Raw genomic sequence first — 15,366 nt, forward strand, 5'->3', positions numbered from 1 at the left:
GCCCCTGTACCTGTTTCGCTGGCGGCTGCTGTGATGAGCGAGCCACTCTCACTCCCTCTCCCTCCTGTGCGCTCTAGAGGGAGAGAAAGATGTGTTCTGATTGCGCAACATTTCAAACTGTAATAGCGGGGAAAACATTGTTTGAAAGCACATACTGTTGTTTCTGTTGGATAGAGGATCACAGCTTGCTGTAGGTATAACATTTATTTCTCAATATTGAGTGATTGGCACCGGTTTAAAACAAACGTTTCTGGTAGGTTACGGCTTCAAGATAGAGAGCGCGAGCGAGTGCATACCGCAGTGTTTCGTGGTGAGTCAGTGCATACCCGTAGGCCTATATAAGTCATTGGGTAGACAACGTTTTTTTGTTGTTGAGACAATTAATATTAAATCAATTACACAGCTAACTAGCAGCCATATTATATTTATTTAGTAATCTAGCTAATGTGTTTGAATTTCCACTTCCTTAAGAGGTGAATTAGTCCAAAATGAATTAGCCTACAGCAGGGATCATCATCTAGATTCAGCCGCGGGACAACTTTTTCTGGAGAGGATGATCAGGGGACCGAAACGTAATAGCAAATAATTTGTGGACTGAAAATTGAACGCAAGAAGTCAAAACAGATAGAATATTTGGCTAAAACATCATTTCAAACCTGCTTACATTTGTATAGATCACATATAAAGTGCCTTCAGAAAGTTCACACACCCCTTTCTTTTTCCACATGTTGTTGTGTTACAGCCAGGGGTTGGAACCGGTTCAGGGAAAAGAACCGAAAAATTATGTACTTTTCCGAGGAACAGAAGTAGAACGAAAGTTATCTACACTGTTCCCGAAAATAAGTTATTTTAAAAGCATGGGAACCAGTTCATGTTATTTTACGTTCAGAAAAAAAGAAAATAAATGTCCCACAAGAAAGTGCCTATTCAAAGCCCTTACGGTCACTCAGAAACGTATTCCATCGTCTGCATGCCTGCCAGCTGAAAATCTTTGCCAGTGTGTGTGTAGACTACCTGCCCTTCCGAAGCATGCATAGTCTACACTAGCTACTGAAGTTACAGGCGAGATTCAGAAATTAGGGAGAGCGATTTTTAATTAGAGAAGAATGGATTCACTTTTTCAATGCTAGTTAAGGATACTATAGTAATCACGTTTCACATTGGATTTATTAAGTACAAAAAGGCAAGACAAGTTTACTGGCGTGATTCAGAACACAAGTTTATATTTAAAATCTGCTGCCGCTCTGTACACACAAGCTTGTTAGCTAGCTCTGGTCTAGCTCTCAAAAACTCTAGACAGCATTGTGTAATTTAACGGAACTGAGAGTCATGATCAAGGGCTAGCTCTGGTCCAACACTAAGCCAAAAAGTTCAAAAACATTCAAAGTTCCTTCTTAGAAGCCGCTCCTCCGTAGGTATAATTATCTGGCCTAATTCAGATAATGCATGTCATAACAACAAGACGCCCAGCACTTCATGCCCAGCGCTCTCCTCACATGCTAAATTTCAGTCAAATGTCGCACCCTACACTAGACTTGTCCGTCCAATGCATGTACATAGCTTGCCCACTCCTTAGCAAGCTACTTTATCCATTTGTGAAGTAATTTAATGTCAGAAGTTTAAAAAGGAACGATAAACAGTTACTTTTTGTATTTTTTTGGTTCAGAACAGTGGAACGGAACGAGAAAAAAATATGTTTCTGTTCAGAACAAAATGATTTGAAAATAATTGTTGGTTCCAAACCCTGGTTCGAGTGAATTTAAAATGGATTAAAAGTAGATTTTTTTGTCAATGGCCTACACACAATACCCCATAATTTCAAAGTGGAATTATGTTTTTTGAAATTTCTACAAATTAATTAAAAATGAAAAGCTGAGATGTCTTGAGTCAATAAGTGTTCAACCCCTTTGTTATGGCAAGCCTAAATAAGTTCAGGAGTAAAAATATGCTTAACAAGTCACATAATAAGTTGCATGGACTCACTATGTGCAATAATGTTTAACATGATTTTTGAATGACTACCTCATCTCTGTACCCTCAGTTGAGCAGTGAATTTCAAACAGATTCAACCACAACGCCCAGGGAGGTTTTCCAATGTCTCGCAAAGGGAATCTATTAGTAGATGGGTAAAAATAAAAAAGCAGACATTGAATATCATTTTGAGCATGGTAATGTTATGGATGGTATCAATACACCCAGTCACTACAAAGATACAGGCGTCCTTCCTAACTCAGTTTCCAGAGAGGAAGGAAACCGCTCAGGGATTTTACCATGAGGCCAATGATGACTTTAAAAAACAGTTACAGAGTTGAATGGCTGTGAAAGGAGAACTGAGGATGGATCAACAACATTGTAGTTACTCCACAATGCTAACCTAATTGACAAGAGTGAAAAAGAGGAAGCCTGTACAGAATACAAATATTCCAAAACATGCATCCTGTTTGCAACAAGGCACTAAAGTAAAACTGCCAGAAAAAGTGGCAATGAAATTAACTTTATGTCCTGAATACAAAGCATTATGTTTGGGGCAAATCCAACAACACATCACTGAGTACCACTTCATATTTTCAAGCATGGTGTTGGCTCCATCATGCTAAGGGTATGCTTGTCATCGGCAAGGACTAGGGAGTTCATGATAAAAAAAAGACACAGAATAGAGCTAAGCACAGGCAAAATCCTAAAGGAAAACCTAGTTCAGTCTGCTTAACAAGACGACATTGAATGTTCCGGAGTGGCCTAGTTACAGTTTTGACGTAAATCGGCTTGAAAATCTATGGCAAGACTTGAAAATGGCTGTCTAGCAATGATCAACAACCAACTTGACAGAGCTTGAAGAGTTTTAAAAAGAATAATGTGCAAATATTGTACAATCCAGGTGTGCAAAGCTCTTGGAGGCTTACCCAGAAAGACCCACAGCTGTAATCGCTGCCAAAGGTGATTCTAACATGTATTGACTCAGTGGTTTGAATACTTATCTAATCAAGGATATATTAGTGTTTTTTACCCATATTTTTATTTTCAAAATGTTAGAATTTTTCTTCCACTTTGACATTACAGGGTACTTTGTGTAGATCGTTGACAGACAATGACAATTAAATACATTTTTTGGGGGGGTACTTGTCACCCCTTTTTCTCCCCAATTTTGATATATCCAATGGGTAGTTACGGTCTTGTCCCATCACTGCAACTCCCGTATGGACTCGGTAGAGGCAAAGGTCGAGAGCCATGCGTCCCCCGAAACACGACCCCGCCAAGCCGCACTGCTTCTTGACACACTGCTCGCTTAACCCGGAAGCCAGCCGCACCAATGTGTCGGAGGAAACACCATACAGCTGACAACCGAAGTCAGCGTGCATGCGCCCGGCACAAGGAGTCGCTAGAGTGCGATGGGACAAGGACATCCCAGCCGGCCAAACCCTCCCCTAACCCAGACGACGCTGTGCCAATTGTGCGCCACCTCATGGGTCTCCCGGTTGCGACACAGCCCGGGATTGAACCCGGATCTATAGTGACCGCTGCGCCACTCGGGAGGCCCAATTAAATCCCACTGTGTAACAAAAAAATGTGGAAAAAGTCAAGGGGTGTGAATACTTTCTGAAGGCACTGTGTCTCTATTATGCGTGGGAATTTCCTAAATTAAAACCACTTGGAGCTGATTTGCTGGTGTTTTTAGTATTTTATGTCCAAATATAAATAAAATCACCCGCGGGCTGCCAGTTGGAGAACCCTGGCCTACAGCATGTGATATTAGTGGACAAAAAATATGTAGGCAAATGAATCTATTGAGAAGAAAAAAAATTCAGCCCTATTTTGACTGTAAAATAAACTCAGTGTACAGAACATTAGGAACACCTTCCTAATATTGAGATGCGCACTCCTTTTTGCCCTCAGAACAGCCTCAATTCGTGAAAAACCCAGCAGCATTGCAGTTCTTGACACACTCAAACCGGTGTGCCTGGCTCCTAGTACCATACCCCGTTCGAAGGCACTTAAATATTTTGTCTTGCCCATTCAACCTCTGAATAGCACACACAGAATCCATGTCTCAAATGTTCTCTAGGCTTAAAAATCCTTATTGAACCCGTCTCCTCTACTTCATCTACACTGATTGAAGTGGATTTAACAAGTGACATCAATAAGGGATCATAGCTTTCACCTGGTCAGTCTCATGGAAAGAGCAGGTGTTCCTAATGTTTTGTACACTCAGTGTATAGCAACAATAGCCTAATTGTCAACCAACAAATCCATGACAATCACTGCTTTAGGTTGGACATGTTAGATGGAACATATTTTTTTGCACCGTGAATAACTTTATAAGAGGATTACGGCAAAATGTAGGTGTGACCAAATGATGGGCTGGTGCCACCAACTGAAAAACTAAGTAGCACCAGTTCCACCAGGGGAAAAAGTGAGTCTGGAAACCTGTATGTGCGTGTGTGTGTGTGTGTGTGTGTGTGTGTGTGTCTCTGAATGCGTGTGAGTCTGTTTGTTTGTGTATTCCCAACCTGTGCTGGCCTCGGTGGGCCCGGGGGTGGCCTGCTGGGGACTGAGGTGTTCTCGGACCATCTTCTGCAGCGAGCGCATGAACACAGAGATGAGCCTGTCGATGTAGCTGGAGTTGTAACTACAGGCAGACTTCAGAATCATCAACGTACCTGGGAGAGAGAGAGAGAAAGAAAAAAAAAAGAGAGAGAGAGAAAAATACATTTGAGACAATGTCACCATCTCCCACACACACACTACAAGGTCGTTTTTGGAGGAAATCTAACCAATTTACAGAGTGGAGAAAAATCATCGGTCTCCTGTGGAGGGGAGACGAATGTTAAAATGTCACCGTCGGCGAGACATGCATCATACCAGCGGTGTGTGTGTGTGTGTAACACAACCCCTCAAGGAGAGGACAGGGTATGAAGGCAGTTATTGACCACTGTTGCCATTTCGGGAAAAGGTATCAAATAGCGTTACCTTTAGAGTGTTCTCCAATAGCCATTTGTCACTTTGTGCCACTTACTTAAATAAATAATGCCACCTCCGTGTAAATTGAGACTTTATTCTCATGCATTAAAAATAAGCTTTTCAGAAAAACTTCTGACATCTGGTATAAAACTGATATTAGAAGTAGTGAAAGAGAAAAATCGGTCTTTACCCCTACAGACTGACTGACCTGTGCTGCACCGTTCATTTAACCAGACGAGCTGTTAACCCACCCTGCACAGACCATTGCCTTAGATTTAAAACACACCTACACCTCTAATTGCTGGATAGAGAGATAGTGTGTGCAGGCGCGCCTGAGAGAGAGCGAACGAGCAGGAATGATTGAGTGCAAGGGAGAAAGAGGCCGACAGAGAAAGTAACAGAGAGTGCGCATTGGTACTGGTAGGTGTCTTACCAAACAGCTGTGTTGAGTTAGCACTGCTGGTGGCCTTCTCATAGTTGGTGAGGCCCTCGTAGATGACTTTCCCCACCGCTGCATACAGACACTCCAACTCCTCATACTTAGACGCTACAGTTGACGTGCCTGGGAGAGGAAAAGGTAACACATTTGATCATAGTAGAATGAAGTTTGGCTTATCGACTCAAAAGGCAGTTCCCCCAATAGCGTGTCAGCAGCTGATTCTTTCTGAGTCAACGGGTCACAGGAGAACTCCTAAAAGTATGTCACAGCAGACACCAGTCTGGGATCTACTAATACAGCTGGGACTCACTGGGCTCGGTGGGGAAGACGCTCATGAGTCTGGAGAGCAAAGAGTGGACGGCCCGCAGGACCTTGGTGTTGCCGCAGGTCATGCAGGCAGCGATGCCCCTCTGGAGGGGCTTGAAGTGGGTTAGGATGGCTGGGGACTGGAGCACCGTCAGCAAGAAGCACAGGATCTCCAGACCAGTACAGATGTTAGAGAAGTTAGCCTGGGCCGGCTGCTCCTGGAGGTGGAGAGAAAAATAATGTGAGTGCAGGGTAATACATCAATTATCTAAGATTATCCTTTTGGAGTGCTGTCAATTTCACTCTCTATTTAGTAGAGCGAGAGGGAGGAGAGAAGATGGAGATAGATAGAGGATTTGGAGCGGACCATTTGGTCTAATGTGTAATAATGAACAAGGTGGCTCGGTTGATAAGGCTCTGGTCTAAGTTAAAAGGTTTTGATTCAGTGCTGTAGGAACAGAATAACGCCTAGTCTCTGGTGTGTTTCAGACAGGTGTGTGTGTGTGTGTGTGTGTGTGTGTGTGTTATGCCCTCTCCCGCTGTAACTTTAATGACTGACATGGCAGTACAATGAGATAAAAGGTAATCTGATTTAAAGCGTTGGTCTGGATAAGACTGCTGGGCATGTACTGTTCAGCCCCCCCAGGTAAGGTTGGGGCTCGGTTTGAGGGGGGGCTGCAGTGATCCACAGAGAGAAAAACAATCATTGTCAGACATTTGGGGTTGCACTCAGATAACCTTGTCCTAGGAAGCTTATGAATAGGGTGGAGGAGGGGAGGACAGTCAAGGCAGTCCGGGTGGATTTACTTTAGTTATCTCTCCTACACTGAGTGAGGCTGCGGCTTCAAATAATGACTAAATAATGACAGGGAACTGATAAGGGACAAAGGAATTAAAATAGGAAGACAGACTGAAACTTAGGAGCTGAGGAAAACAACTGACTGAAGGCCAAATCCCAGGAGGAAACTCTGCAAGAACATACTTCAGTTACTCACTCATTGAAAACACAGCTATACATGGTGGATTTGAGTTGATGGTTGTATGTTGTAAGTTGATGTGAGATTTACAAATCATTTCTAGAGGCATGATAAAGCAATTTTGCCCAGAAGTAAGCAAAACCTCAATGTGAACACAAAATAAACAACTAGAATGCTAGAAGCTGAGATTTCTGTGAAGCCTTACCACAGTCATGAGGAGTTTGTCAAACCACTGTAGTTTGAGCTCAGCTCTGGGCCACATGTCAGGGCGGAGGGCAGTCTTCATCAGGCTGACACAGCGACGGGACAGGAGCTCACCTGGAGACCCCGCCACATTGGCACTGTCATTGACCTGGAGGGAGGGAGGAGACATCATAATCATCATCATGTTACAGGTTTTTCCATTTATGTTTAGAGGTTAGACTTTAGCACGTTAGCATGTAGGGCGCACCGATTGGTGTCACCTTGTTAGTCAGTATGTGTTGCACCTGTGCTGGTTGCCATCTTGTTAATGGGAAGGTGCTAATTAAGAGCGGCTGGCCCAGCCCTCCAGTTGCCTTGAGAGATGTGGAGGGTCAACACCTTTGGTTGGCTGTCCCTATTTGATTTCTAGAAAGACAATGCTTCCTGTCTTTAAGTTTAGTGTAGCTTTTTCTTTTGTTTGCCTCGTAGTGGGGAAATTTAGTAGGCGCTCACTGTGGGTGTCTTTTAGGTCCCAGTTGTTGTTGCTAATCAACTTTCAGTGTCTTTCAGAACCCCTCCTAAAACCCCACTTTGTTTGTTGTCAGTGATTTTGTTAGTTCCCCTTCTGTTTGAGCGACATTGTTATGTTCCCCAAGAAAAACAATTATCATTATCATCTTCCATTGAAAATAGACAAAGGTTAATTAATCCACAGGTCTTGTGAAACAAAACGGAGTAAAAGCAGCAGCTGTTTCAGTGTCAGACAGTTGTAATGCAAGTAACCTAAGTAAAACGAAGCACATTCACATGGCAAGGATGTACAATGGTGCCCAGAGGAGAAGGTGACATTCTTTCCCGGTTCTATTTCAGGTAAAGCCCACAGATCCAGAACCAAGGACATGTCCCTCAATGAAAGTCCAGGGCTGAACATCTGCTGCTGCTACCAAGGCATGCTGACTGTGATGCAGTGACCGGGGGGTACCTGTGATCATGAGAAAGGAGTGTTTTACCTGGCATGCGATGCGGATGAGGAAGTTGACCACGGTGTCTGTGTGTTGTTTCTCCACTGGCTTGGTGAGGAGGGTCTCTGTTACCGGCATGGATGTACTGCGGCCAAACACCTACACACACACAGGGGACAGGGTGAGCCCAAACAAACACACGCAAATTTAACCTAGCCAATCAGAAGGCACTGTGGAGCTGTTACATAGACCCATTCGGTTTTCCTGACCAAGTGACCAGAGAAAATAATATATTCCCTCCTGATACGTACACTTGTGCTGGGCGGTGTTACCGCGGCGACAGCTCCGGTGGCAGTACGGAACCTCTTCACGTCCTGTCCGGCAGCAGAGTCCATGGAGAGGCCTCTTTTTACCCCCCCGGTACCCCCTGCACTGGTCCCCTCACCACTCCCACCTGGGTCGGCCCCCTCCACCTCCGGCTAAGAAAAAGGAATCAAATACCACCAAAATCAACTTTCTACAGTTGTAAAATGAAGAGTACCATATGAGAAACAATTAACGTGTTCTTTCCTCAAACAAATAATTATTAATGTCATAAAATGTGTGTGCGCGTGTGTACCAGTGCGTCTTTGATCCTCTGTAGTTCCCACTTGATGACGACCTCGGCCAGGTCCACAGCCAGCTTCCTCTGTTCAATAGTCACACTGGGGGTGAAGCCCAGACGCTGCATGGCACTGATCATGTGCTGCACCAGGTGGTGACGCACCGGGTAGTACACCTGGGGACAAGGAGGAAGGGGGTACGTGGTTAGACACCACGTGGGAGAAAACGGCGGGACAGGGGAAATACCTTGTGTGTGTTCATCTAGGCTACACAGGTATGCTCTAGACACCACTGATTTAAGGCCCACACACTTATTAGTCCTATACTTAGCCAGAATGCCCACTCACACAATCAAACCCCAAAGGGTCAAGCGCACAGAGACAAACATACACAAATACTCTGAAAAGAGTGCTTCTATGACACTGCTATCCTATTGGAGTGCTGTCAGCATTGTCAGAGATGATTAGAGCGGTTCAGATGGAGTGATTATCTCTGATGGCTGACAGGGACTTCTCAACCCCAGACAGAAAGCACAGCTAAGCCCTGTCTACATGGAAACACACACACACACACACTGCAAAGAGAGTGTGAGATGAGTGCCATCTACATTGTCAGAGATGGAGACATACACACTTAACTCTCTACACACACACATGTCCATCATGACAGACTCATCTCTCCAGGGTAATGATGATGAGATGAGTGGTCTCGGTCAGAGAGCAGTGTGTCACAGAGCAATCTAGAATGAACTTCACCGGGCGTCAGTTTAGTTCTAAACAGCTATCTACTGGCTGGGATCATAATGATGAAGGGTATAGGAAGTACAAGACCCATAGAATTAGTGGTTTTATAAAGTATAATTATACAGACAAATCCACCCTGCGTGCTAGAATGTGTGTGCGTGTGTCTAACTGCGTGTGTCTTCCTGCATCCATGTATGTGTGTGTATATGTGTGTGCGCGTGTGTGTGTCACTCACTCTGAAGTGCTGGACGATAAGGTGCAGTATATGGACCAGTTGAGGGACGGTGTGTCCCTCCTCCACGATGATCTTGCGTGTCCAGTGGGTCAGCATCTGGTGTCCGTCCTCCATGCGGGCTGGCACGGCCGGGGTCAGGATGGCCATAGCCTGGCGGACTATAGCCCTGGCCTCCATGGTGTGGGCCTTCAGCAGGCTGTGGAACACCTAGATACACGCACAAGTGGAAGAAATATGATCCATGCCAAACGTAAAACGTTACTTTTGGGGGCATAAATCTGTGAGCGGATATCCTTTCTAAATTGAATTATGTAGCCTAAAAACAGACCAGCAACCTCCAAGAATGATGCTGGTCAAGTGCCCTCCACATCAATGTGGACAAGACAAAAGAGTTGATCAATGGCAACAGCCTGCCACAATATAATAATTTCAAGCTATTTCACAGAAAATGCAGACTATATTTTAAAAAAGGAAAGTAACCTGCAGTACGATCTTCTTGTGGATGGCGAACTTGGCGATGATGTGTGCCAGGAGCAGGTGGCCGCTGTACTTGCAGGCAGGGTCAACACAGGCCTTGGGCAGCAGGCACGGCCAGGCGAAGGTCATGAGGCGCCGCAGCTTGCTGTTGCGGGACTTGTTGTTGTCGTGGATGTGGTGGGGGGCGTGCTCCACCAGGAGAGTAGAGAACTGGAGCAGGTAGATACGGAGGGAATCTAGTAAGTCTGCCTGCTTTTCTGGATCCAGGACCTATAGGGGAGAGATGGATGTATTATATTACTTGTTCTTCAATACATTTCTTTCCACAGAGAGAAGGGCAAGGAGAAGAGCATCAATACCTTGTCATCACATTTGATGTACATTCTATAGGTCTTTTTAAACAAAGCAATTTATATAATTCAATAAATAAATACAATATAATTCGATTTGGGGAGGGTGGGGGAATAGTTGTTTTTGGCAGTGGCATTTTCCAAAGACTTAAAATGCATAATTTGTCATGTAGAAAGGAGGCGAGAGGAAATGAGTTTAAAACCCAACCAGATGATCAGATCCATACTAGGTCTGGTGTTAGTCAGATAGTGAGTCAGAGACGATGATTAGATCGTGTTCAAGACAAACAAAACAGTGACCTTTACTGTTGCCACGGTGACAGTACTGCCAGGCAGGCCAGGACATTACACACTGCTCTGATGGATGGACAGAGTGATGAGAGAGGACAATAGGATGAGAGCAGGAAGAGGGGGCAAGATGGGCAAGGGAAGAGAGGAGAGAGGACAATAGGATGAGAGCAGGAAGAGGGGGCAAGATGGGCAAGGGAAGATAGGGATGAGAGGAGAGAGGGAGAAGAGGATCAGAATAAAAGGAAAAAGAGGTAGAGATGGATGTAACAAATTAAGAGGGAGAAAGGGATGAAAAGAGGAGAGAAGGACAGGGGTGTAGAGAAAGGATAGGCCATCCATGAAGAGTCTTGAGGGCGAGGCGTTGGTTTGTTTGTTTTTTAACCTTGGTGATGAAGACACTGGTGATGCTCTCCGAGTTGTCTCCCTCAGGATTGGGCGGTCCCAGAAGCTGCTCCCCCTCCCCCTTCTCAAAGCTGTACAGGAACGCTGGGTTCAGGATGTGCTGCAACACCTGGGACAGGAAGAGACAGGTTGTAATAACAGATACACACCTGATAACTTCTCTTCTCTAACTTCACTAATGGGTGTAGTCTTTTTTAAAAGGTCTAAAGACGAGATAAAAGGGCAGGAATGTCAGTCAAATAAAATTCCACGTTGTTTACATTTAGCAGACACTGATCCACAGCGACTTAGTCAAATCTCTCTCAACTTACTAATGTAAACTCCTCACAGTAACATGAGCATATACAAAATAAATCAATAAAAAAGAGCATATATCAATGGTAGACATTCAAGACAAAGGAATGATTAAGCAGTCAGTAGCAGAATAACGGAGCTAATGAGTGCATTTATAGGTACTCTCCCCTAATGAACTAGTCTCCACACTATACATCATCCTCTAGGCAGGACATATTTTAATAGAAGCATCATGTGGCAGCATATGCTCTAACACTGCCATTAACACACACACACACACACACACACACACACACACACACACACACACACACACACACACACACACACACACACACACACACACACACACACACACACACACACACACACACACACACACACACACACACACACACACACACACACACACACACACACACACACACACACACACACGAACAGGCACAGATAAGAGGGAGAGGAAATGCATAGCGCGACGCACTCTTATTTGGTCTCATATGTTCCCATTAATTTAGAGTTTCTGTGATATCAATCATACAGACGTCGCCCAACATTACTTTAGTGCCATTAGATGATTAGTGTCCTCCTTCTACAGCGTGTGTGTGTGTGTGTGTGTCTAGCGGAGGCATTAGCATTATCTATTACAGCAGAGGAAGTGCCTGTGGCTGAACCAGAGAGAGCGGGCGAGAGAGAAATATGCATTATGTTAAAATCGCCCAGATGTTAGGCTAGGGGGAAAACATCTCTTGGGAGGAGGGCTACTACAAAGAACACCCCTTTGTTAGTAACATTGGGCCTATTATTTCACCATATGTGAATAGGCCTCTGTTTCTGTACCCCAAATAGCACCCTATTCCCTATAAAGTGCACTACTTTTGACCAGAGCCCTATGGGCCCTGTTTAAAATTATTGTGCTATAAAGGGAATAGGGTGCCAAATGCTTAAGACTAATATTTAAAATGTCAGTGGAGGTAATGCACATATGGGCACACACAGTAGAGCCATAAATTAAATAACGACAAATAGAACGATACATTTTAACATTTACATTTACATTTTAGTCATTTAGCAGACGCTCTTATCCAGAGCGACTTACAGTTAGTGCATACATTATTTTTTTTTCATACCCCCTGTGGGAATCAAACCCACAACCCTGGCGTTGCAAACGCCATGCTCTATCAACTGAGCTACATCCCTGCCGGCCATTCCCTCCCCTACCCTGGACGACGCTGGGCCAATTGCGCGCCGCCCCATGGGTCTCCCGGTCGCGGCCGGCTACGACAGAGCCTGGATTCGAACCAGGATCTCTAGTGGCACAGCTTGCACTGCGATGCAGTGCCTTAGACCACTGCGCCACTCGGGAGATAATTTTAACAATGTGCATCAGTTTTTTTTATTATCCTTTCAACTACTCCTACTAGATAGCAATTGTACCATTAACAATCATCCATATTAGCAAACTTGTTTCATTTCAAACACATTTCTCTAGTATAGGCTACTTGTTGTAATGAACGATATCAGCAAAATGCCTGCGATAAGTCATCGTTATGGTCAGTGTTGATAATTCTTCGGGTTATCGTCCCATCTCTAACTCATACAAGAACACACAATCAAGCACTATCACACACACACGGACAGCATCTGCTCTTCGCAAGAGGAGAACAATTAAGAGGATGACTATATGAGCAGCAGAATTCATCAGGGGGTAAACTGGCGCTGCACCGTTGAAATCAAAATGCTGCAGTTCAGCAGGGAACAGTCACTTACGAGTTTGTGAAGAATATTGCCATTTATTTACCGATTTTGTGTTTTTAATATAACGGTCTTTCGACATATCTTTGTGTGTGTGAATACATTTCAGGGGATGCTGTGTTCCCATACATCCATATCTGTGTGTGTGTGTGTGTGTGTGTGTGTGTATGTGTGTGTGTGTGTGTGTGTGTGTGTGTGTGTGTGTGTGTGTGTGTGTGTGTGTGTGTGTGTGAGAGAGAGAGAGAGAGATGGGTTGGTTACCTTGGCTTTGAGCTCGTCGTTGAAGTGTGGGTCGTTGAACTCTACGAAGCGGAAGAAGAGGGCTCGTTTGTGAGCGATGCTGTAGTTCTTAGGGATCTCCTCCTCCATATAGTCCTTTAGGAAGGTCATGTTGCACAGGAAACGACCCGTAAACGCCCTCAGCAGCTGGAACAGCAGCTCAATCTCATTGAAGTTACGTCTGGAGGGGAGGAGGGACAAGGAGAGAGGGTGAGTGCTCAGTACAAATCCTTTCAGACTTTTGTATAAGTCATACATCAATGTCTTTGAAGATTTACATGAAAGATCGAGGTTGCACAGTCAAGGATACATCTCTCTCAAGCCTCTTGAGCTAAGAAGTATTGACAAGTGGTAGTGCAACTGATGCATATTTGCAGCAGCTGAGCAGGCAGTAAGCCAACACTATCATGGTGTGTGTGTGGTACATACTTGCAGTAGCTGAGCAGGCAGTAGGCCAGCAGCTTGGGCTCCTTCCAGTTGATGGCGGCCATGTTGTCTTTGCGGTGTCGTTCCTGGAAGGCCTCGCTGACCCAGACCCGTCTGAGCTGGCTGACAAGAGAGTGCTGCCCCGCCAACCAGCCCTCCTCGTTCTTCACTATGATACTGATGATCTGAGAAGAGGAGAGAAAGTGGTAGACTCGAAGGTGTGAGAAGGTATAACAAACTCTGTTGGAAAATCTTTGATAGGTGTAAGCAATATGGCGGAAACTAGCCTGTCAGCGGTAGATTTGCATTAAGTGTCATGGGGTAAATGTAAATGTAAGGGAGGGTGCATGTGTGTAGTGTGTGTGTGTGTGCTTCAGTGTGTGTGTGTGTGTGTGTGTGTGTGTAATGGAGTGCACGCGTGTGTCCATAGCTGTGCATCCGTGAGCATCCTCCCTCACCTTGATGGCCTGGAACTGCAAGTCAAGCCTGGCTGTGTTCGTGGAGGGGGACCCAGGTCTAGCGGTGGCTGCGGTACCAGCAGGGACCAGCAGGGGGGCGAAGCGGCTCGGGTTGGAGGCCAGCACGTCCCTCAGGGGCTTGGCTTCTTTATGCTTCAGGAAACTCTGGAGCACAATAGTGGAAAGGGGATTAAGAGAATGGGAAATATGGAATGAATTTCTTAGAGATCCATAGAGCAAACCAGCTGAATGAGAACAACCAGAGCAAAATGTTAGCAGCCAAAACTGCACTTGTATTTGGCAACACACAGGGATTCCTCTTGACACAGTTAAAACTCGGTAGTGAGACGTAATGTGCCCGAGGCTCTTGGCAGGAGGGCATTTGTCTCACCATGAACATGCGGCTCCATTGTGGGTCATTGAGTGTGGCCTCCATCATGAACAGCTCTACGGTCTGGGACGGGTGACGCGTCAGGAACTTGATCAGGGGCTCCCTGAATGGACTGCCAGCCTGGAAGAGGGGGGGCAATCAGTTAACCATGTCCATGACACACACTGATGGGTTGACAATATAAAAAAAATAGACGGAGAGACTGAAAAGGAAGTGTAGGGGAACTATAATTCAGAGGTAGATGGAGAGGTGGGATGAGGAGATTAGAGGAGGGAGAGAAAAAGACAGAGGGGAGTGGAGGGATGGAGATAATTGAGGTGCCTAGTACCTCTATGAGCATGGCACGCTCTGTCTTCATGACCACCTCCAGCAGAGGTTTGACCAAAGTCTGAGGAGCTGCTGGGATCAGGTGGAACAGGTTGATAATAGCCGAACATATCTTCATCTCCTAGAGAGGGGGAGGGAGAGGACAAGAGGGAAGGTGGAGGTGAGCAAATAAAATAGAGTTAGTATTAAGAAATCTTTACCCACGTCTTGGACAGACATCTTGATTTTGCAGTAACTGTTGAGATACACTAGCCCAATACCAAATGGACCCCTTAGTCCGGCCTAATCCCTAGACACTTTTTGAGATATTTTTGGCTAGATCTCCACGAATACCTAGGGAGTAGGGGCTAGGGGTCGATTTGGAACTGCGCGACAGGGCGTTTCTAAGGTAAAACAGCTCAGGGGATGAGGAAGTGATGTCACTAGTAGCGGAGTGGTGATTGGTTGTTTTGGAATATAGACAAGCGGGTTTGAGAGTACCATCTACAACTTGATGACTTCTATGATGATTG

The 15,366-nt window shown here is 45.1% G+C and overlaps 1 protein-coding gene across 4 annotated transcripts in view; it reads right to left on the reverse strand.

Annotated features, from left to right (window-relative positions):
• LOC121547516 (transformation/transcription domain-associated protein) overlaps positions 1-15,366 on the reverse strand; it is an 89,736-nt gene that overhangs the window by 54,092 nt on the left and 20,278 nt on the right. For 2 of the 4 annotated variants that reach the window (XM_045209776.1, XM_045209775.1), the window contains 16 exons: positions 14,856-14,975; positions 14,528-14,647; positions 14,137-14,301; positions 13,682-13,863; positions 13,235-13,433; positions 10,905-11,033; positions 9,885-10,151; positions 9,405-9,611; positions 8,443-8,601; positions 8,135-8,302; positions 7,872-7,982; positions 6,884-7,030; positions 5,706-5,919; positions 5,390-5,518; positions 4,506-4,655; positions 11-73 (listed from right to left, as the gene is read on the reverse strand). In XM_045209776.1, the coding sequence (XP_045065711.1) occupies positions 11-73; positions 4,506-4,655; positions 5,390-5,518; positions 5,706-5,919; positions 6,884-7,030; positions 7,872-7,982; positions 8,135-8,302; positions 8,443-8,601; positions 9,405-9,611; positions 9,885-10,151; positions 10,905-11,033; positions 13,235-13,433; positions 13,682-13,863; positions 14,137-14,301; positions 14,528-14,647; positions 14,856-14,975 (2,530 nt within the window). The remainder of the gene's footprint in view (positions 1-10; positions 74-4,505; positions 4,656-5,389; positions 5,519-5,705; positions 5,920-6,883; positions 7,031-7,871; positions 7,983-8,134; positions 8,303-8,442; positions 8,602-9,404; positions 9,612-9,884; positions 10,152-10,904; positions 11,034-13,234; positions 13,434-13,681; positions 13,864-14,136; positions 14,302-14,527; positions 14,648-14,855; positions 14,976-15,366) is intronic. The other 2 variants (XM_045209777.1, XM_041858839.2) reach the window with 1 other exon arrangement.

This window comes from Coregonus clupeaformis, chromosome 31 (genome assembly GCF_020615455.1).
Source record: "Coregonus clupeaformis isolate EN_2021a chromosome 31, ASM2061545v1, whole genome shotgun sequence".
Taxonomy (NCBI): domain Eukaryota; kingdom Metazoa; phylum Chordata; class Actinopteri; order Salmoniformes; family Salmonidae; genus Coregonus; species Coregonus clupeaformis.